General features: G+C 37.1%; 1 protein-coding gene across 1 annotated transcript in view; it reads right to left on the minus strand.

Annotated features, from left to right (window-relative positions):
• Positions 1 to 209: 209 nt before the first annotated feature.
• Positions 210 to 24,013, minus strand: part of LOC124168694 (nose resistant to fluoxetine protein 6-like) — a 44,178-nt gene continuing 20,374 nt past the window's right edge. The window contains exons 5-15 of the mRNA XM_046546961.1: positions 23,723 to 23,833; positions 21,980 to 22,165; positions 19,895 to 19,988; positions 16,783 to 16,908; positions 14,420 to 14,585; positions 13,160 to 13,239; positions 11,566 to 11,661; positions 10,277 to 10,406; positions 8,583 to 8,757; positions 5,902 to 6,044; positions 210 to 4,320 (exon numbers count right to left, since the gene is read on the minus strand). Coding sequence (XP_046402917.1) covers positions 4,147 to 4,320; positions 5,902 to 6,044; positions 8,583 to 8,757; positions 10,277 to 10,406; positions 11,566 to 11,661; positions 13,160 to 13,239; positions 14,420 to 14,585; positions 16,783 to 16,908; positions 19,895 to 19,988; positions 21,980 to 22,165; positions 23,723 to 23,833 — 1,481 coding nt within the window. The 3' untranslated portion in view covers positions 210 to 4,146. The remainder of the gene's footprint in view (positions 4,321 to 5,901; positions 6,045 to 8,582; positions 8,758 to 10,276; positions 10,407 to 11,565; positions 11,662 to 13,159; positions 13,240 to 14,419; positions 14,586 to 16,782; positions 16,909 to 19,894; positions 19,989 to 21,979; positions 22,166 to 23,722; positions 23,834 to 24,013) is intronic.

Genomic DNA, 24,013 nt, shown 5'->3' on the forward strand with positions numbered 1-24,013 from the left:
CGACTTGCTTCGGGAAGATTCGGAAGATCCCCTGAGGATGAACAGCAAGTCGCTGCTCGAAACGTCGGGACACATGGAAAACATCAACCGGTGGAAAACACGAGAAAATTTTCTGCAATTCATATGGAGGTAGGTTTAGGAAATAATCAACGCAGTAGATTATTTTATTTAATTTTTATTTATAAAAAAAATACAAATGTACTCTCACAAAATATGAATCATACTGTAGCACACTTAAGGAGAAGTAAAAGTAACGACCAAAATTAATACTTTCGCGACTTTCTTTTCTTGTTTGTTAAGTTGATCATGTGTTTGGAAGAGTTCTTTTAAAATCCATCATGATCCTCTTTTTGTAACTGTACGTCATGCGTTAACTTTGTATGTTACATAGGGTGACCAGACTTCGGGATTAGTCCGGACGTGTGTTCCTTTTTAAATGTTCGTCCGGTTTCCGGGAGGATTTTTAAAGTATCGGAAAAAGTCATCCTTCCGGGATATCATGATTACCAATTTACATTGTAAATCTGTTGATAGCCATTCAAAACTTCTAAAAAAAACTTCTGAATATTACTTCAGTTTACCACGGCACTTTACATCTGTAGAAATTGTATTTTCTCTAATTTTACCTCAGTGGATTGCTGAGAGAAACAAATTAAACATAGTCTCAGTAAAAAAATCATTAATAAAAGTCCTGTTGAAAATGCAAAAATTGCTTGAAAAAGTTAGATCCGCGGAAAAATATACAAAATCTTGGTGCCAATAAATTTTTACATTTCTTAACAATGAAATTGTCGTTATTTTTCTAGTGTCCTGCTTTTTATCTCTTTATCCTCCTTTTTCATTCTGTGCTTCCCTTTTTTTCACATCTTGGTATCTGATCACCCTAGTGTTGCACAATTTTTTTATCGTGAAATGTATCCTTTAAGAGATGCATGACAGAATAAATTAGGTACCTTAAACAATAAAATAGGTAACATGCTTTCAACCTTAGAGAAAAGCGGTAATGAAATAGTGTTCAGTTTTATTTCAACTTGATCTGATAGACTTTTGCTAATACCAATCAGTAATTTATAATAGTATAAGACGGTTCAAACCGAAAACAATCTCGGGCAAACTATCAACGATATTTACATTAAATAGATCTTAAAACTAAAACTTACTAAAGAAAATCATAACAAAGAAGTTCTTGTACATACATTACGTGTGTGGGAGCCTCTCTCCTTAGCTATTTTTATTTAACGATTATAGTCAACGATTTAAAGAGATAGGTGTTGCTTACCTCTTGTTGGAGATGATTTGGTAAAGAGGTGCAATCAATGTATATCTTTCAAAATATCTGTTGGAACGTAACAGGATTAATATTTTTCCGATTCAAGGTATAATTTGTCTGGAGTAAGGATAGATTATCTGCTAAAATACTGTGCCTTGAAAGAAACTCGAAAAATTCTGTCATAAACCAACATAAAGACCAGCCTAGTGTAGAGACCCAAATATTCTGTCTACTTAGTGATGACAATCTACGTGGTGCATCGAAATTTGAAACATTAAACTACCATGACTACTTTCATAAGATTAACTTTTTATCCTCTAAACTTTGAGAAGATGGTGGATGCACGAGTCAGCCGCTTCTGGAGCTCAGATGACGGAAAAATGATGCTCTCCGCCGGCACTGTAATTTATTGAGCTGTTTATTTTCATTCCAATCGGCAACTAGCAGAAAAACGTTTAAAAATGGAATTTCAATGAACATTTTAAGGGTTTTGCATGTACAATTACAACAAATGCTGCAATGACTATGATACGTCGCCCTTACCGTCGCTATTCTTAGGCAATAAACTTTGGAATCTAATTCATCATACACTTAAGGCTTCTTTCAGCACCACATAAAACCTGTAAACTGCAAAAAGTTTTTTTTTAGTATGAGGCAGCAATAAGTAACTGAAAAATTGTTGGTGAAAATTTTTAAACTTATTAAAGGGTAAAAGATTACATGCTAATGTCATATCTTGAAGCCAGTAGGGCTGGCTATGCCAACTCATTTGGCGATGGAATGACTTTAACCTCGTTTACTTCACTCTTATAAGGGACGCAATTTCTTCATACTCCTTGGTATCAATTTTTTAACGACGTCGTCTCGGGCCCTAAGTATGAAAAAACTTATCCTTGCTAAAATTCCATCAAGCTACCCAAACGGGAGTTCAAGCATATTGATATTTAAGACCTGCTCGTGCGACAGAACGTTAGTGGTTTAGTCCTATTCTTGGTAGACTGATAAAGTTGTACACAATGGAATAACGATCACCTTTTAATACTCAAACATAGCTCCTCAAGCCCGGTAGGCAGGGCTTGGACCGTTACGTTTTAGTTATAAAACGAAAGTGGTAAAGTCCCATGCGAGTGAAATGAGTCTTTAAGGGAGAAAACTTTTGGGAAATATTTAATCGGAGTATTTATGTTAGTTTTTTCGATTTTAAATCAATTTAAAGCAAAGTGATCAACAGAAAAAATCTGTAATGTGCATTAATTCCTTCATTTGTGCTCATATATAACTCTGTCCTCTTCGTAAGTTGGCCGGGTGCTCAGTTATCAAGTTCTCCTTTGGTATAGGATGTCGCAATTCCTAGGCGTTAAACTTGCCCTTGTCTCACCCTTGACAGACGTTTGGAACGCACGAAGAGAAATTCCTTTTCAATAAAACAGGATTACTCACGTCGAAATATTTGTCTGTTGATAAATTTATAGCAGCCTTGGCTCAGTTTTCTCCTGGACGACACTGCAACGCGATCACAAATTCAATGGTCACAGCCTTCTGTCTGAGAAGATTATTGAAATCTCCCTCTAGCATACTTGAACGAGTCCGAAGCCGTTGAAGTAAAGGCTGACAAAATACATTATCACACACACTCACTCATCGCATTTTTATCATACCGTTAAACTCACTTTTGGAAGGGTTACTTGATAGCCTAAAGTGGAATGTCTGGCAAATTTTTTGCCACCATCGATGCTTCCGCGGCATAAAATGATACTTCACTGGGAAGGGAAAACAAAGTCACGAACAGCACTTGTGGACGTGATTGACAGGTGTATTTTTATAATTGATTTATAAATTTCTTGAATAATGAAACTTCGGGGTTTTCTCGTCAGCCTTCGTTAATTCTCGTGCTAGTGAGAAATTTTGTGGAACAGGAGATGTAGGTGCGGAAGGTATGCTCACCAGATGTTGCCATGTCTTCCGCGATTCATGAATAAGGAAGAAAACTCTCGTAAACTCTTCGACGTATCACGTAAACGCGGCGACACTGCTAGTAGGGTGCTGGTGTTCACACGACAAAAGCTAGGGTAAAAATGAGCTTTCGGTGGAAGGAATTTCCCAGCTACTTTCGTATTGCTGTCACTGAAGATGAAGTCACTGCCATATGTTCCCATGTCTACCGCGATTTGTGAATAAGGAAGAAGGTTTTCACGCAAGCACTTCGGCGTGTGATTTAAACGTGGCAACACTGCGAGTAGGGTGCTTGTGTCCACATGATGAAAGGTAAGGTAAAACTGAACTTTTGGGGGAAGGAATTTCCCAGCTACTTTCGTATTGTTGTCACTGAAGATGAAATCACCGCCAGGTGTTGCCATGTCTACCGCGATTTGTGAATAAGGAAGAAGGCTTTCGCGCAAGCACTTCGGCGTGTGAATTAAACGTGGCAACACTGCGAGTAGGGTGCTTTTGTCCACATGATGAAAGGTAAGGTAAAACTTAACTTTCGGGGGAAGGAATTTCCATTCCAAGTTCGTACTGTTGCAAATGAAGACGAAATCAAAACCAGATGTTGCCACGCCTACCGCGATTCATGAATAAGTAAGGAAATTCTCACGCAATCACTTCGGCTTGTGTCGTAATTGTGGCAACACTGTTTATAGGGTGCTGGTGTTCACATGACGAAAGGTAACGTGAAACTGAACTTTCGTAGTAGGGAATTTCCCACCCGCGTTCGTATTGTTGCAACTGAAGATGAAACCTCCGGATTCAATGAAGCCTCTTAATCTTCCCGCATGCCAACACATTGTTTTGAAAAAGGACTATGTTGCGGATTTGCCTCGATGTTCCACGTCAACAGTAATAGTCAGTCGATTTGCAGCCGTTTCGTGCGGCGTTCAAGATGATAATGTCGTGCTACTGGCATTCTTGGAACGCTCCTCTTCTTCTCGAAGTTTCTTCTTGATCGGGTGGATGAACTCAAGGAGGCGGATAGAAGGAGCCTCGATGGACATTGAGACGACGAAGGCCAACATGTAGGACGACAGAATGAAGCCGCCGATGGTCATCACCTGAGAAAAAATCCACAGCGTAAGAAACTATAATGGCAGTATTCAAAATAATTATTTCCTAGTGCAATCAAAGACGGTGACAGAATTAACTGACAGAAAAAGTAAATACCAGGCTAAACTACGGTTTGTTTAGTTGGGGTGCAGCTTATAAAAATTCTATAAGATCCATTGTTGTATTGCAAAAAAGGCTTATTAGAGTAATTTTAAAAAAGAGCCGTTTTGAAAGTTCCTTTCCTTTATTTCATAGTATAGGCTTGCTTCCAATGAGAAATCTTTTCATTTACAAGGTTTTACGTCGTTTTTTCATGAGAAGTGGAAATACGGGGTTATTATTATACAACCATCCTTCCTTCACCCTACGAAGATCATGTATTTCTTTACCTAGGACTAACCTTACGCTGTATAAACGTCGTTTCTTGTTTATTGGGCCAAAAGTGTACAACTTATTACCCGTATCATGTCTGAAAACAAAAAATAATTATGTAATTATGAAAAATATTCAGCCTTGGCTGTTTAAAATGCAAAGTGTGGAGGATTTTTTTCTATGATGTAATACCATGTAATATATATGTACGTACTTGTTTCAATTCAAATGTTGTGCTTGCTTCAATTGAAATGTTGTTCTTGTTTCAATTCAATTGTTGTGCTTGTTTCAATTCAAATGTTGTGCTTACTTCAATTCAAATGTTTATATGTCAGCATGACCCTAAGCATATGATGGTAGCCAAAAAACAGGTTGTCCTTAATGGCTACCTAAAGTTACTCCGTTTTCGGTAATTAATTCTATTCTGTACTTTTATTTTTTGGAGTAATAAACAATTATTATTATATTATTATTATAACGGCGATGCAAGAAATGGTAATTCGTGTGAAAGTTCAGCTATTTAGTTTTCTGCTTGATATTGCATAATTACATTCGCAGTTACACTGACAGATTTAAATAATGACTGCTTCACATATATAACGGCTTTCGGGCGTTCCTTTGCGTAGTCTTGTCTAAGAGCGGCGACAGTGGATGGAGAAACTGTCCTGTGTGGAGAACGCCGCGGAAACCTCATAGCCAATGACTACTTCATTTCACTCTTTTATGTATCATTAAAACTTTTATTTACACCAACACAAAGAATTCCTCTTGGTGGAATTTGGGTACCGCAAATGAAAACACCTGTCATGGGATCATCTTTTACAACTAGCTAATAAAGAGCAGCATAGGCTTAAAATACAGGAAAAAATCACTAGCAACATATTTTATTTATTAAACAACCGATAGCAATCTTTGGTGCTACAATATTGTCATATTTGTCAAGGAATAGTTGTTTAATACACATGTGCTAAACTTTTGCATGATCTTAGTTTTTAATGCATTAAGATATGGGCCTAAATATCGTTGTAATTTGGGTGTGAGATGTTCGAAGACCAATTAGTACTCTGTAAATCATTCCAACTATATTAACACGGGCATTTTTGGAAGCCAATTAAAAATATTGAAAAGTTGCAGGATAAATCAAGACTTCCACGGGCAGACAGGGACCTACTTCATGTAATCTCCTTGATGGAATGAATTTTTCCTTAATTACTCACCATTGAGTCCCTGGTGAGATGGTAGGGGGCATCGGAATGCATGTAGACGGCGAACATGACGATTGGATGGACGAGGTATGCGCAGAAAGAGAGCCTGCTGAAGGGTACGAATACCCTGTTGGACAGGATGGCATTCACTGGACCTGTTGAGAAATTGGCCGGAGAAAAATGAGGAAATGAACTTATAACACATTTGACAGATGGGACTGACGAAGGGCATGGAAAAACGTTCATTATGTTAGGATTTAGGGATGTGCGAATACTCTAAAATTCGAGTCGAGTCGCGTAGTTGGTGCTCTACTCGAGTAATTCGAGTGGCATTACGAATGTCGAGTCGAGTAGTTTCGATTACAGAGCTGTCGAGGCCAGTAAGTTCAGAAAACTGCCGACAGGAAGCGGTATCATGAAATATTATTACAATGGTGCAAATGTTTTTACTCAGGCTTGTTTCTGGCAGTTCGGATACGTATATACTAATTTAATGGATCACATATTGCTAAAGGTCTATTCATTTCAATAGTGCTTATGGAATTTTCCAAGACACGTTAATTTTGATAATGACACAATTACCCTCAACATCCCTCATCATCTTTTCCTTTTTACATCAAGGTAAGCATTCCGAAAATAAAATTCCCTAAAGGCCGTTTTACACGGAGCACGGAATTGCGCAGGTTAGAGCTGCATTTATTTCTAAAATGGCGTGGAATTGCGCGAATGCATGAACGAAATTAGGACAGGGGCTATTTTGCCGTCTCGCATCCACGCATTCTCGCATGTGTTCTAGCAATTCACCGCTTTACACGACGCAATTTTGATTGCGCCTTCACACGTACGTCAGACTGCGCAATTCCGTGTACCGTGTAAAACGGCCTTAAGGGATGTGAAAATGAGAATAAGTTGTGGCTTACGTATATTATCATATTGGCAAATCCAGAAATGACCAAACTCGACTCGACTCTCCCCTAGTACCCCATCTACCGTGGAACCTTCCCCCCTCCCCCCATCCTGCTCCTCTTCCGAAACCCTAAAAAACGACCCTTTCTCCCGCAACCCTCAATATCCCCACTTGTCGACACCCAAACCCCATCCTCCACCTTACCCTCCCCTTAAAGTATAATAACTATATAAGGAAGAACTCTTACGACTTATGCTACACTTGATAATGTTGTTAGTAACAACGAAACGCGTATTTCAATGTCCAATTTTACTAATAATGAAAATATTTGCTGATAGGACAATTTAGTGGAGAGCTGCGTCAAACCAATCCTGAGCCTGAATCTTACCATCATTTTTTCCATCCCTTCCAAGGGACAGCTCCAGCGATCGCTTCGATGATGGCGGAAAAATGACCGTATCAAGCGATCATTTCCCAAGCTTTGAATAATGGGGAAAGGATGTTCTCGTCGATGCTAAAAATCTGGCGGCCAAGAAAGGTGAAAAAAAGTCGTTCACTTATGTCGCCTAACGTATTGGGACACCCTTCCAACATGGCGTCCTTTCTAAATCCTGGGATTTAGGTGCATATGATCCTTCTCAAGTATCCTTGCGACTGACCCAATCGTGCAAGCTCGGAATGTTTCGAGCGGCGTCGTAGCGGAAGGTGGGAACTGCGACAATAGGGATGATGGATGGAAGGAGAGAGAGAGAGGGGCAGGTATTGCCATGATTTCTCAAAAGATTTAGTTATTAAATGGAAACGAAAGACAGTCTCAAAAATCCTCTTCCCACTTGGCAACACAGCTAACTTAATCACGAAGAGTACACCACGGAGGTCTAGAATTGACTATTTCCTGGAAGCTAGGCTTCGACTATCGCGTTTTGATTGGTTTTCAACCCTTCGAGTGCCAAACGATTTTCTAAGTGCTACGTTAAGATTGCCGAGGCAGTTTTGCTGATTTGTGGTTTCACCTTTTTAATGCATTCTTTGACGAATTTATGGTGGTATGCATTAATTTTTATAATTTAAAGAAAATTGTTAATGTTAAAATAAAAAGGATATAGACTATTGAATGATTAGTGAACTATCGGCATCTGAGAGTGACGTTGCAGGAGGTGCGCAATAGCGCCCTCCGGCACTCTAAAGGCAGTTTTACACGGTACGCGGAATTGCGCAATCTGACGTACGTGCGAAGGCGCAATCAAAATTGCGTCGTGTAAAGTGGTGAATTGCTAGAACACATGCGAGAATGCGTGGATGCGAGACGACAAAATAGCCCCTGTTCTAATTTCGTTCATGCATTCGCGCAATTCCACGCCATTTTAGAAATAAATGCAGCTCTAACCTGCGCAATTCCGTGCCCCGTGTAAAACGGCCTTGAGGGTTAAGAAGCCAAGTGCCCTCCAACCCCTCAAAAAACTTGGGACTGCCTCTCTGTCGCAAAGATATTTCAAATGGGCTCCAACTGGCGAATTTCCATACAGGTTTAGGATTTGTAGGCTGCATTTTCCGGGTTTCACCGCGTCGTGGTTGCGTTGGGGACAGCAGTTTCTCCTGCATTCCAGCAGGCGTCTTCAGGTCGAAGTGAAGACGCCTGCTGGAATGCAGGAGAAACTGTTGTCCCCAACGCAACCACGACGCGGTGAAACCCGGAAAATGCAGCCTACATTACCAGCGCACCGCGGAAGCCTTCGCACCAACTTTAGATTTAGGATTGTTGACCGGTGATGATGATGAAACTTACCACCCCTTCCAGTTCCGCAGCAGATGACTATCCATCCCATGGCAAGACCCCAAGTTGTGTGTGAGAGTGCGGTGTGGGCTGCAGATTCCAAGGGCCCGATCTTGCGACCGTAGAGGCCGTAGACTAAGGAGAAGGTGACTGCGGTACACAGCATCCATGCGATCGCGGACGCCACCTGTTGGGAGTGATAAAGATTGTGATCATTATTATTATTATCGTATTCTACCAATTAAGGTAGGTTTCCATGGAGTATTCAAGAAGTGATCTGGGAGCCTCCGTTTCCTTCCAGCGCTGCCTCATTTAATTCACTGTAAGGCCTACTCCCTTTCAATCTATCTAAAAATCCTATTCTTTTCCTTCCCCTCCCTCGTTTCCCTAACATTCCACCCTCTAACACCATTTTCAACATCCCCTCCCCGCTAAACACTAACTCCATCCATACCTTCTGTCTCCTCCGTATCTCATCTAAAAGCTGTCTCTCCTCGCCAACCATGTCCAGTACTTCGTCGTTCCTCCTCCTCTCTGTCCATTTCACCCTCTCCGTTCTTTTCTATACCCACATCTCGAATGCCTCCAATCTACTCTCGCCTTCTTTCCTCAGATTCCACGTTTCCGCACCGTGGAGAGCTACACTCCAAATCAAACTCTTCACTAACCTTTTCTTTAAACTCTGACATAACAATCCTCTCAGAAGCTCCTTCCTGTTCATGAACGCCTCCTTTGCTAGTGCAATTCGCTTTCTGATGTCCTTGCTACTGTGTCCATTTTCCTCTAATGTGCTGCCCAAATAGTTAAATTGCTCTACCTGCTCAATTTTTTCCCCACATACTTTTATCTTGATTCTCACATTCCTCGCTCGCGATACTTTACAAAACCGCATTACCTTAGTCTTCTTGTGATCAATAACGATTGTGATAACAACAATTTTTTTTTCATAAGCATTGTTTTGAGTTCGAATTATGAAGGAAGCCAGCCATAAAAGGCTTCCGTGCTGATGGTTTGATCACTGCATTTTTCTCGGGGTTTCCCCCGCGTCAGTTGTCTTGTTAACTACAGTTTCGCTGGTTAATCTGCCGGCGTCTTCAGTTCGAAAGACTCTGGAGAACAACAAAGCTTTACTTCAAGAATTTCAATTTTAATACTAAATAATATCTTACTATCGTAAGGCTGTGATAAATGCTATTTTGTATTAGGTAGCCGTAACTTTTTTTTGTGGCAGTTCCAATTAAATTGGAATCTTAGACAGTGATATCTAAATATCACATGTTACTTTTTTCATCATTTACCGAGCAACTAAGCATTAATTTAAGAATTTCAATTTTGTTACTAATATCTTACTATTTTAAGGCTGTGATAAATGTATTAGGTGGCCGTACGGTTTTTTTGTAGCAGTTCCTCTAAAATCTTATTTCAAAAAATTACGCTGTACCTATCTTTTGTTACGTTCACTCTCAATGATTGCCTATTATTTTTTTATTGTTTCAGTAATGTAGATAGGGCTAACGCAGGAATCAATATTTTTATTCAATTACTTTATCTATTCAAGGAAATTTTCTTACCAAAGACCATTAGAATTTAACGAGAGTGTGCTTGCTATATTTAATAGGTCCTTGTCTAAGATTATTGGCATATTCTCGAAAGATCTCGTTCAAATCGAAGTACTATAGTTTTTAATGTTTAAGGATTTGACTTACCTTGGAAATTTTCTTATAGACAACTTCTTGCGTAAGCAAATAGCCCACGGCCATGCCGACCATGTATGGGCCCAGTCGAGTCCATGGCTTGTCGTACAGCTCATCAAATAGTGAGAAGGGATCTTCGATGCTAGAAAGATAACGTTAATTCCTATCAACAAGGTGTATGCTGGGATACGAAAGATATCACAGGCTTTGGGTGCATGTGGATATAAATTTTATATCATAGGAGGCCGGTAAAGTAATTTCCATGATACAGATACGTGATACACTAGCAGGATATTGTATTTATTAAACTACTATACCGGCCAAGGTGGGTTTATGCATGTATATGGAGCATATTGCCGATAACTCTGGCCCAAAATTCCTCCCCTAGTGATGGAAAAATATCGGGAAAAATCGATTTTTTCCTTTAGACACTGTTTTCATTGTTGCATCCCCCAATACATTATCACCATCCGAGAACCTAGAAGCCCTCTATTAAGGCCTGTAAATTAACGATACGATATATTACTACACGATACGATATATTACCACACGATACGATATATTAATGCACTATAGATTAACCCTTACAAGTTAATGTCTAAATGTATGAACGCGTGAATGAACACTAAAATGCATCGTGTAACCACCCAGCTTGTGCAAACGCATGGACAGAAAAAAGAACATGTTGTAATTTGGTCCATACATTCGTAAATTTTTCGTTCCGGTCCAACAAAATCGTTCATAGATTTAAACATTAAATCATACGTGCTAATGTATCGTGTATACAGGCCCAATTAGCTCTATGTATAGCGGAAGTTTAAATACTAAATGAGGAATTCTTCGGTCACCAATTATTTTTATGATACGGATAGCGCTTTTTACGGTATCTTCAGATTCATTTAAAGATGACAGAAACTGAATCGCCTATAAATTTCAGTCTTTGTGAGTCTTGCCTATGCTAATATTTCTTTTTGATGTTTCCCGTCCACATATTGCCGTCTTCCTTTTCTATAAAGGCATGAAATGAATACCAAAAGAAATTCTTGAAGAACTGGGTCCTCTTCTTAATAGATACTCCTTTTTTACTAAATATTTCGAAAAATTCAATCAAATTCCCCACTGAATTAGTTTTTATATTCTTAAAAACATTTTCGACCCTTTTTTTTATGAAGAAAACGTTATCATGATTCTGAATTCTTTGTACTTCAAAAAATATTTTCACGAAGGAAAAAAGGCAGGATTTGAAAATGTGAAAATTAATACATTTAGCTGAAATTCATCCTTAATATCAGTATACATACCTTGGTGAATGTTTGGCGATATAGGTGATGATGCCAGTTGTGAACCAAGATGATACCAGGATGAGCAAGCCGCTGGCAAGAGCTGTCCGGAAATGCCTAGAAGGGTTAAAGCATTACTTTTGTTAGAAAATGCAAACAAAGTTAAAATTACTCTATCGAAAGACCGTAAATTACTCTAAAATTTTAATCGATTCGCAATTTTATTTAATTCAATTAAATAATCCTTTTTTTCTGGTTCCCGCCGCGTCCTTATATTTTCCTGCAAAGCGTTCCGCCTTCCTATATTGCGGTCTTCCTCAGTTCACTGAGCCAGAAATAAGTGAAAGAAGGAAAACCCAAAAGTGGAAATTTCTTCCACTCAACTCCGCGCGGAAACCTAACTAGACTGTATTGTAAATTTTCTTGTACCGGCAATTTTCTTTCCAGATAAATGGGACTAATTCATTTAAACTATGTGAGTGTAATAAAATAAATGATTTAGTAAAATTTATGAATTGATCAGAAACCGGATTATTGTGTTCAGTGATGATGTTCTTTCGAATATTTTGCTCTTTTGTTATCTCTATAAGAACCTTGATTAGTAGCACTCGTTATGATACATAGTGGGAACATGAAGAAGGAATTATGTGGTATTCTCTTTGCTACATGGCTTTGTTATAAGTAAGAGGTGAAGCATGCTAACGCTCACATGCGATGTAATTCATTTTCCGCACAGGGCTCTAGCTGCCTTACAGAGAAAACGCGCAATAGAGATAAAGTGGTAGAAATAAAGTGGTTGATTCTTTGCCACGTGATTTTGTAACAAGTAAGAGGTCCACCTTAAACCGATGTACCAGGTGAGTTGAATAAGTAATGCAACCAATTTTTTTCACGGCCAATTTTGGTTGAAAAATCTTGCAATTTCTCGTGGAACATTTTCAAACATTCCCCCTTCGTTTATTGTAGTTACATTGACTTCCGATCTTTGACCGTTTGTATGGATCGGAAAAATCTATTTTTTTCAAATCCATCTGGCATACCACAGTCCTCACACTTAAATTTATACACTCCACTTTTGTCCATTCAATCATATTTGTCCTTAGAATTGAATAAAATCTTGTCAAGCGTCAATGGGTTATAAAATGAAATATTGCAATTATTTTTAGGGAAGACATTCTGGAGTTTATACGATGTTATTTCTAATGGTAACAAAGGTTGGCTACCTTTCATCAAAACTGCCTTCCATTTGAAACATTTCGTATAAACTCCAGAACGATTTTATATACTGAACTCCCCTCGCAATCCATTTTCCACGCAGGTCTCAAGCGACCTTATTGAGAATACGCGAAGAAGACATGAAGTGCTAGAAATAAAGTGGTAGTCTGTCTGCTAATTGATTTTGCTGTAGGTAAGAGGTCTACCTCAAACACGCTGCCGCTTGTATGCGATATAATCCATTTTCCGCGAGGCGTTCAGGATATTTTTTTGGATACAATTAACTCGGAGTTGTCGTGTCATTCCATGGCTATAGAATTTGCTCGAGGAAACGTTTTACTGACTCGAAAATTAATTAGATAGGGATGAAAAAATTAATCTTAGCGAATCGTATACCAACCTGGTCGAAAGAAGAAGCAGTATTACTCCAAGAGTGTAGAACTGTGTGTCATCAGCCAGATACCAACTCCATACCATGCACTGCAAGTAAATGTAGAGTCAACGAGTTATATTATACGATCTCGTCAAAGATTGGCATCAGGCAACAGCTTTTCTTCACAGAGTTAATAACACTTAAAAGCAAATTGATTTCAAAATTCATTGGTTATGAAGACATCAATTATCGGAATTATATTATCAATTATCAGAGTTCTGTGTTGTTATTATAATGCCTAATATACATGTACTAGCATCGACTGCAGTTACAATTCCTTAATTACTTAGCTATGGCAACGTAAACATTTTGTTGGATGCACTTGTTACCATGGAAACGCCGAATATCGTAATGTGCAGTGATGGAAGAGATCTGAAATTTGTGTTGATTTTGATTGAGATATTTTTCGTTTAATTTATGCTATTTAAGAAAAGAGTGGTAGCTTATTTTTACAATGGACTCCTAATAATGGTAGACATTTCAAATTTCAGAGGGGTATTTTTTACGATTAAAGCTTTATTTTCAGTGGACATAAGTATTTTCATAAATAATTTTTAGGAAGTTTATTTTTTTGCTTAACACGTAATATGCAACTGCCATAGGAGCAATTTTAGCATGAATATTTTAAAATTATGCGACGACCGCCGTGAATTGGACTCTAGAGAGCAGTTGGAAATTTAAAAAAATATTTAAAGACAAGACAGCGCTCTGATAAACGTATATCTTTGCCCATACTTTTCCCCTATTCTGGCATCCGTTTTTAAAACTTCATGCCTTCCTTCGTTAGGTAACTAGGTAACAATAATAAGATAAATACATCATAATTTACTCCTAAAGATGATGATTACTCATCGAAACCGGGGTTGCATCATGTAAAAAAGTAGTGGTGTAATTAATGGTGAAATATCCAAGAAACTTTAAGATTTATTTTAGTTATAGCAGTAAAAATCATTTATCTATCATTATTTGCGCGGATGATATGGAAATGTAAGTGATACCATGATCGTTATGCAGCATTCCACGGATGGGGAGAGAGTCGTAATATTCCCCAGTTACCGAGGCCATCAGCTACAACAGTGGAAGCTTGAAACTGAGTTGAGGAACTGGAGATAAATGAATTTACCGATTTTCGGGTTTCATTCAATAAATGCGTCGATCACAGCATGAAAACGATAGCTTTGAGCGACCATCAACAATTGATTACTTACCATAATTATATAAACTTACCATTTGATCGACTGGGTAAAAGGTGTTGATGTACAGAATGTTTCTCCACCAGTATTTCGGGCAGAGGTCATCGTCAAGTGTTGGGGGTGGAAATATGGACACTTCCTTTAGCCAGCGTGCCGTTACCTCCACCATTGCTATGGCGATGAGGTATGTTGGAGTCAGCCTGGTAGAGAGAAAAATGAAGTGCACCCATGACCAAAAAGTATTCAAACAAATAAAATTCTCCAATGCTTACTCAGGGAATAGGGTCTCATGTTATTTGAATTGTAAATGTAGAATTTAATATTGTTAAATGTTTTCAATAATGTATAAATATATATCTGAAAGGTATGAATATATAAATAGTATGCTGGTACCATAAATTGAATTTTCATGTGGCATGCAAATTTATTATGGCAACAATAATAGTGCAAGGAAGTTGATGGCTTGAGGCGTTACTATGGAATTTATTCATACTGAATGAAAATTAACCTATGTTTTTCCATGTAAAATATTTATTAGATCACTATCATTATCATTAGATGGTATAATAAATATTTTATTTGGAAAAACATAGTTAAATTTTCATTCAATAGTGCAATGATATTCACCGTATACACATTGTAAAACCATAAGTATTTTAATGATTCTAATAAATATTTTTGAGGGGTAAAATTTGTGAAACCCTAAAGATTTTTAAAAAAGAAAATTTACTCCGGAAAGAGAGCTTACTACCCACCTACATACCACACTAGTGACACCTCTCGGCTGCATTAATAAAATACTTTTGTGAATAACTTAACAGTTACACGATTCATTCTTCCGTTCATTTTCGCGTTCATGCATTTACAAATTGACTCGAACGTGTTCATTTAGCGTCTAACCAGGTTTTTTGCTGAGGCAACGTTTTACGTCAATACTCCGTGATTACCGTCGTATCATGCATGAAATCTCACCCTTTCTCTTATTTCTCTCAGCAATAATTTTTCAACTTCATGCCCCGGAAGTCCTGGTCTTATGAATATTTCAGGTAACGTTTCCGGAATGATGCCTCACAGACCCGATAATGAACGCCATTGTGTCACGCATTTTGATGGGAATGCAAAGAATTTTTGGGAAGCATGTGAAATAATGTTACGAAAATCACGTAATTTTTTTGACGTCCGTGAGATGGGAGATCTTGTTTATCCCGTTTCTAAGGAAAAGGGGTGAGAGATAACAAGTAGAATGGCCATTATGAAACCAATCCGGCTACCTAACTTTTCAGGATTTCCGGTTTGGGCCCCGCAAGGCTCAATTTGTCTGGCACAGAGGCTAATTCGACGGACCCTTCATCGCTAATTACATCGAGAAGTAGCTACATTTTTTTCTCGATATTTAAGCTTCGTAATTCCATGTAATTGTGGTCATTACATGATTTGGAAGGAATTTTTGAGGTTGGATGTTTTGAATAGTAATCGATATAGTTCTCGTAATGAAGTCGTTGAAACTGAGGAGACCCCACTGACAAATTATTAAAGTGGTAACGGTGTGCAAATTTTTCCGTTAACATGTTTCATTTTTTTCACTCTCTATAAAGCAAATCTTATTGATCGCTGGACAGACTCTAGATACAATATGTATATAATACGTATTGTATCAAACTATATATTGTAAATATACAATATATAGTGACACTATATGCACGTTAACAGTTACTGCATTTTTTTAAAAGTTGTATGAAGAGCCCAATTTCATTTATTAACAGCCGTTAAAGTTACATCGGAAGGATACATTTTCAAATATGAATTGATAAAAATCAAATGTATTTCGTTTCTTGATGAACTTGTTTATCATTAAATTTAATCAGCCCGAAGTGGACGAGAGCAAAGAATTTAAAACATACGTGGTCGCGCTGACGTCTACTGACGTCACAATGAAGTTCGGCTTCCGTCAGTCAACTTAATTGTAGGCAAATTTATGACAAAACTGACTTGCATTCCTTCTCGGTCCCTCCATCAACATACAATTAGATACTATGTAAAGGTTGCAGGTGATACAAAAATCGCGAAAATATGTGTCCTATTATTTTTCTAAACTGTCAAGAGTGAAGGTTTTTGCGAAAAAACTCATCGGGACTTAATCCGGGAAAATGGACCTATAATTATGTACGGATTCCATGAAGGCAGGGGAGATTGCCAGGACAATTCTTAAATACTCCATGAAAACCTAACTTAATCGGTAGAATACTTTAATGGTAATAAGGAGGTGTTCGTATTACCACATAATTATCTTATTTTTGTGCAAAATGTGTTAATATTTTGTATCCTGTGGTATTTGTTCTATAGTTACTTTCAACGCACCATAAATATAATATTCTTTTCCCCAGTGTCAGTTTTTACCTTATGAAACGGTAGGTCAGTATCCCCACAAACTTGATTACATCGGACTTGATGCTTCTGTTATTAACAGCGTCGACAACTGGTCGCGCGATTGCCTTGCAGAACAAATACGACACCAGTAGCCCACTGTAAGGAAAAAAACCATAAAATAATAAGGTGAAGAACATATTAAAAAACCATAACACTTGAAGTGTGAATTATTTCACACAGACGATAAGGTTTTAAGCGTCGATAAATGATCAGTATTTTTTGAGTAGGAATCAGGTTATGGATTAAAGTTCAAAGTTGAAACTGGGTTCTTGAAACGCTATATAGTCTCATATTAGCGAATTCAGTTTATATTTGTACTTAAATCAAAAATACGTGTAACCGTAGTTGAAAATACGTCAATGTTATAGATACTTTTTTGGGTTTTGTCGTGATATCGAAAATACTTTTCACCACAGATGCTCATCTATTTATTAAAAAGATTAGGGCATTCAGATGTTAATTTATTTATGCCAAAAAAGATGTTAATTCTCTTCATTTGTTATTAATTGATAATTAATTTTCATCGAAATATTCCGATTTACACTGGAATCATGAATAAGGGGAGGTCGTCTTTGAATCAGTTTTTGCTTACTTTTAGCTAGTTTGCTATGCTTATTAATTTTCGAGTTCCCTTGGTTACCGCTAACAATAATAGGAATCGCAAATATCTAGAGAAGTAATTTAACCTTTTGCCAAACAGGTAGGTTTACCAGACTTCAAATGGAACTTGACTTTCCTATCTACTTTTTTGCCTAATATTGACATCAAGTAAATTTTGCAATGGTGCTAATTAAGGTATCAAGTTCAAATGTGCCGAATGTTTCTTCTGGCTTGTGTGGGGTATTTCAGAGATTTGCTTGAATATTTGATGCCTAAATATTTACTTTTTTCATATTGAGTAGCCGTGAGCGGTTATTAAAGTGAGAGGGACTAGCTAAACTAAACAGGATGAATATGTCACGCCGAACTGATTTGATTTCCTGGGGTACACTTGTTAAAACTTATGATGTAGTCTTAAATTACTCAGAATTTGTAGAGTAGAACCTTACCTGCATTTATCTGTATCGCTAGAATTAAAATTTATTTCAAAATTTCTGTATGGAATGAGCTTACAATTAGATGGTTTTTAACATATATCCACAAGAAAATTTTTAATATTCCTCAATCAAATCCCAAAATGTATTCTAGGGTTATCATAAAATGTGCGATTTCAGTAATTCATGGGTAGATGTAAGGGATAGGGTGGCAGAGAGTGCAGCACACAGTCAGTCGAATGGGACGTTAAACCGTGGCCCCCAGTGCGCCTTTCATAAGTAGACGGCCGATGTCGACGCCGGGTCTTTTTAATTCCGAATATTAAATGTTATGCTTGTAACATGCCACGATGTGGTATAATAGTGGGACCTTCTGACAAGCGTAATGTCTTCGAAGAGCCAAGCTTGTATGAATATAAAAAAAGAAAGCGTCTAAAATGGAAAGATTAGTGATGCTAATGTATGGAATATTTAATTACGACAGTAAAAGTAGCAATTTCGTTCTATTTCAAATAAAAAAAAAGTTGATCAGTAGTTATATTGATAATTTAGACGTCTGGGAAGAATGTATTCATTTTACTTTTGTAGTTTGTGATTCACCGTCAAACGTTCCATTCAAAATCGAAAAAAGCTCCTGTTGTTTGCCACTCACCAACAAGTGTCTTGGATACGAGGCTTCCGTGTCACGTGAAAACCGAGTTTAGGATTCAGTTTAAAAAGGAATTAACCAGGAAAGGTTTCATGTAATTAATTATTTTATTTATACTATGGGATTTCATTTTGGAACAATTTTCATGCAGTAATGCATGGATATATTTTGAAAACGGTCTACTCAAGGCTCATACCTTAATTTTTTTTGGTACTTATACCAAACTTACACTTAGGAAGGAGGACGAGAAAACACTTGAGATATTCGAAATATGGGTGTGGCGAAGAATGGAGAAGGTGAAGTGGACGGAAAGGAGGAGGAATGACGAAGTGCTGGACATGGTGGGTGAGGAGAGACAGCTTTTAGATGAAATACGGAGGAGACGGAAGGTATGGATTGAGAGAATACTTAGCGGGGAGGGGATGTTGAGAACAGTGTTAGCGGGTAGAATGTTAGGTAAACGAGGGAGAGGAAGGAAAGCTTTGGAAGGAAAAGAATTGGATTTTTAGATAGAATGACAGGGAGTAGGCCTTATTTTGAATTGAAGAGGGAAGTGCAAGATGGAAGGGGAGACTCACGGAATTCTTCTTAAGCACTCCATGGCAACCTACCTTAATCGGTAGAATAGTTTAACCCTTAACCGGTGACGTGCGGTCTGAGAGACCGCTGCGTTTCTAAAATTATGAATATTTTCAAAATTAATATTTCAAAATATCTATAATTCTCGTTAGCTTCATATTTTTGCATAACAAGGACATCCCACTCTTAAAAATTGATGTTCCTTTTATTAAATTTTGTAAATTTTAATTCCAATTCGATTAGCGGTCTGTGAGACCGTACGTCACTAGCATAAGAAAGCACCAAGAAAGGAATAAGCTGGATAAATTTCATAGCTACTTACTACTTAGCCTTCCAACTTTAACATTTAAGGTTTTTTTTTAATCTGGCGACATATTGATGCATAAATAGAATAATTATAACTCAAGTGTTTTGGGCATCAGTTTTTTGAGCCTGCTTCAAATCACAATTTTTAATGACAAATTGGTTCGTATTGGGAGTGTAAAAAATTTAATATAAGTTTAAGAATAGTTAAGCATACAAACAAAAATTAAACAAAACAATAACAATGGCGTTGCAATATTTTATGAATTTTTGATTTGTTGCGGTCTCCAAGACCGCACGTCACTGGTAGTTTAACAAATATTTCACGTCACTGGTTTAGGGTTAATAGCAATACCAAACTTATATTAGTAATCGCAAAAGCTCATTGAGGGATATGGGAGTCATTGGGTATAATGATCTCTGTGATTGATGAGTTAGAAATTAAGCTCCTTACTTGGGCAATGATTTTAGAAAGCTCCTTACTTACCTTCACGTAATTTATGTCAACTGGTCTCACCTTATGAAGAAGAACGTGTCCACGGAAAATGCTCCATTGCTGACCGATTGGAACAGAAAATCCTTCTCGACGATACCTCGGAACGATTTGTTATCTTTGGAAATAATGGAGAAAAAAATTGTTAAATATATTTATAAAATCTCACGTACTCTCTTAACTGTGTAGGTAGCATAATTTTGCCAACGTTTTTTAAAGTTATCATACAGGCTTCATTGAGATTAGGGAAAAATTTCAAACAGAAGCTATTTATTTGGTGGCATTTGGCGTGGCGACATACACGTTGCATTTATGCGTCCATTCTCACGTTCATATATTTAGACCGTAACTTGTAGGAGATAATGCACAGTTTAGAGTCCTTCACGTATGCATTATTTTAATGTGATTGTGTGGTATTTGCTGGCTAATCTGCCGTTCAAAATCGAAATTATATAGCCATAGACGTAAATAAGCTATAGAAATGTAGCCGGAGAAAAATAATTTCAATCGAGATTCTGGGTAATTCATCAACAACACCTGGTAACCCGTTCTGCATAAAATATCAGACGGGAGGGAAAGTTTGCGACGAGGACAATCCGGAAGTAACGCCATCTTGCGTCACAGAGAGTACCAAGCAAGATGCACGTGACCAATTTTCCTCGTTATTCCAGTTGAAGAACATAATTTCATAATAGGACAGATAAGGAAATATATTAATAGGTTGGGGAAAAAGAAATCCATTATTTTTTTATGAACTTCAAGAAATTATTTGACATGCTTTGGATTTTCCGATTTCGGTCAAATATGCACCGTTTTGTTTGATAATTTTTTTGCCATTTTAATGGTATCTTCATAATGCCTCTACCATAGAAGTCTTGGTATTCAGCTTAGTAAAACCACTTGTCTATTTCGAAACCATGGTCGGTTTAAATGAAAGTGTGTGGAAACGGACAAGTGTTACTAAGCTGAATATCAAAGATATCCACCGTATCACGCCGGACACTGTATCTTTCATTAGAAGTCTTGGTGTTTTTTGGTGAAAAACTATAGGACTCGTTTTTCTCTGTCTTCTCTTGATGCCAATTTCTTAACACTCAAGAGGTTTTGCAATGCGAGAAAAAGATAGTAATCGCTTGGTGCCCGGTTTGGACTATACGGTGGATGCATTAAATCTTTCCAGCCAAGCTCCCGGAGTTTCTGGCGAGTCACTACAGATGTGTGTGACCTTGACCTTTAATGAATAAAATACAGAATATTCCGGTTAATTGGGACATATCGGGACTTGTGCACTTTGCCCCAATTAAGCGGCTGCCCCAATTAGGCGACCTATCCTGTATATGGGCATAAACAAAGGTTGAAATGATTGAAAGAAGACTAAAGAATGCTTATAATGCAACATAAGTTTATTAAACTATTAATTTCATTAATAAATCAGCGAGTTTAGTTAATTTATTATCATTTTTTAAGAATTATAACAATTTAGTTAAAAATATTTTTCACAGCCTCGGGCGACGCTGAATGAATGTCTTTTAATAAGTTCTTTTAAAGAAAAGTCCTATCCTCATGCGAATAGGATGACAACAAGAGCTTTCAAATAGGGCAAGAATAGGAGCATTTGTGAAATAAGAGTAAATCAAAGGAGGAAAATATAAAAAAATAGTATTATGTAAACAAAAAAAATTAATTTCGTCGCGAGTATAGAGTCTATGTCGCCGACTCATGGCCCAAATAAAGCGGCATGCTGTCCCAAATAAGCGGAGAATACTGTGGTATATATCTCTATTGGGTTCTGTTCTTCAAGATCTGCCCCAATTAAGCGGCTGCCCCAAGTAACCGGTGGATCCATAAAACGGAATCTACTGTACATATAACTGCAATAAAGGAATTGGTATCATACCTTTTAGTACCTACTTATTATGGTTTATTGTACCAAATTAATTGTAATAATAAGACTTAGCAACCAAAAAGAAATTAAACGATATTCAGCAGCCCTGATGATGAGCCCCGTGTCAGAGCTTGAAAAATTGGCTAAAATGGAGAATTTAACGCGGTGGGAATCCCGAGAAGAGTTTACCCATAGTTATAGAGCTGTTGTTGTTTGTCACTCACCGACAAATGTCATGGCAACGAGGCATCCGTGTCCCGTGATGACCCAGATAAGACTGAAAACTCGGAGGCCGTGAAGGCACGTAAGAGAAGGTCCGACGGCGTGGTCCACGGGCGGGGGCTTCTCAAACAGCTTCGGTACGTTGTAGCGCAGACTGAAGCACATCAACACACCTTTGACGTTGAAAACTGTGGACCGAAAGGAAAGAAGAAAACATGAATTTGACTTCCGAAGATTTCAATTTTTAGATATCATCCGAAAATTAAAATCTAAAAAATTGTGCAATTTATTGCGACGAACGTATGCTTTGGACGATAAATCTATTCGTACAACTAAAAATTTTACGAAAAAACCGCTATATTGAGTATTTTGAGATTGTGTTCATATTTTCTTTCTAGGCAAGTTCAGATTTTATGTTTTGCTCGTACTCATGCTTGCCTTTTCCCTAGTGTGTAACGTGTAACTAAAACATTCACGAAAAAACCACTATATTTAGTATTTTGAGATTGTGTTTGTATTTTCTTTCTAGGCAAGTTCAGATTTTATGTTTTGCTCGTACTCATGCTTGCCATTTCCCTAGTGTGTAACGTGTAACTAAAAAATTTACGAAAAAACCACTATATTTAGTATTTTGAGATTGTGTTCATATTTTCTCTCTTGGTAAGTTCAGATTTTATGCTTTGCTCGTACTCCTGCTTGCTTTTTCCCTAGTCACATATAGTCGCATGGCATAGTCGCATACAGTCGCACATAAATTTTCATGGCATGCAAATCTAATAGCAAAAAGCACATGGCCAGTAACAAAATTAATGCTTTTAAAGATGGCGTAAGTTGATTTAGTAGTAAAATTATATGATTACTAGCAGAGATGGGCAAAATACATGTCAAATATATTTTAGATACAAAATACAAATTACTTTTAAAATCTGTATTTCAAATACAAATTACTTTTAAAATCTGTATTTCAAATACAAATTACTTCTAAAAATTGTATTTTCGATACTAAATACAAATGTAATTTCAAAATACATTCTTAAAATACAAAATACATACCTTCACCGAAGTTCTTATCTAATAAAAGATGATTACTAGAAGAGTGGACATTGGTATTTATGGCGAGTATAATTTTAATGACAAGTTCATATTTTAACCTCATTATTTCACCTGAATATGTGTATGTTTCATATTACAAAGCAATAACATTAGGTTAATAAATATTCCCGGTGTGCATTGTGTGCGCAAAAAGTGTCATTAATCAAGTGTCAAGTTTTTATACATACATAGCACAGCAATTAAAACGTTATATTTTGAATTAAGAGGCAAGTAATTATATGGTTTTGTAATAATTGTATATCCTATTCTCAAATTTTTCTATTTGCTATTTAAGTTAATATTTCTACTTAAGGAAGTAAAGTGGACCACAAGGAATTTATCATGTATGTTGGTTTACTTCAGGTTACATATTTCATGGATATGGCAATGTGGGAAGCCAATATGTTCATATTTTACACTAATGAAAGACATTTATAAATATTTATATAAAAAATATTCACCACAGGGGTGGCTTAAGTCCTACAGAATATTTTTAAAAAGTTGTGCTCCGAAATATGAATTTAAGTTGGTATGTCATAATTTCAGTGCCTGTGAATGTCTTTTTTTCGTTTTTCCGTGAAAATTCGAACAAATAAAAATATTTCCGGGATAGTCTATAGAAGTTTTTCTTGTTTTACAAAACAGAAACTCGCCTATTCTGGCTCCAAAATTCCTCTTCTTTGCCTCGTCCATTGCGTCCGGTACCACGATTTCAGCGGCAGGGGATCCTTGAACGTATGTTAAGTGATTGCCATTGCACTCAACTGGAAAAAAACAAATGCTTCGATTTAATTTATTCTGACACAGAAGTAAATCTCGGGACTTGGCTTCAATTACCCTTAGCAATTCACACCTTTTAACAGTTAAAAAGCCTGATAGCCAAGAAATGTTTTTTTATAGGAAAAGATATATTTTCCAGGAAAAATCCAAAAGAGCAAAAATAA

The sequence above is a fragment of the Ischnura elegans genome, chromosome 12, assembly GCF_921293095.1.
Source record: "Ischnura elegans chromosome 12, ioIscEleg1.1, whole genome shotgun sequence".
Lineage (NCBI taxonomy): Eukaryota > Metazoa > Arthropoda > Insecta > Odonata > Coenagrionidae > Ischnura > Ischnura elegans.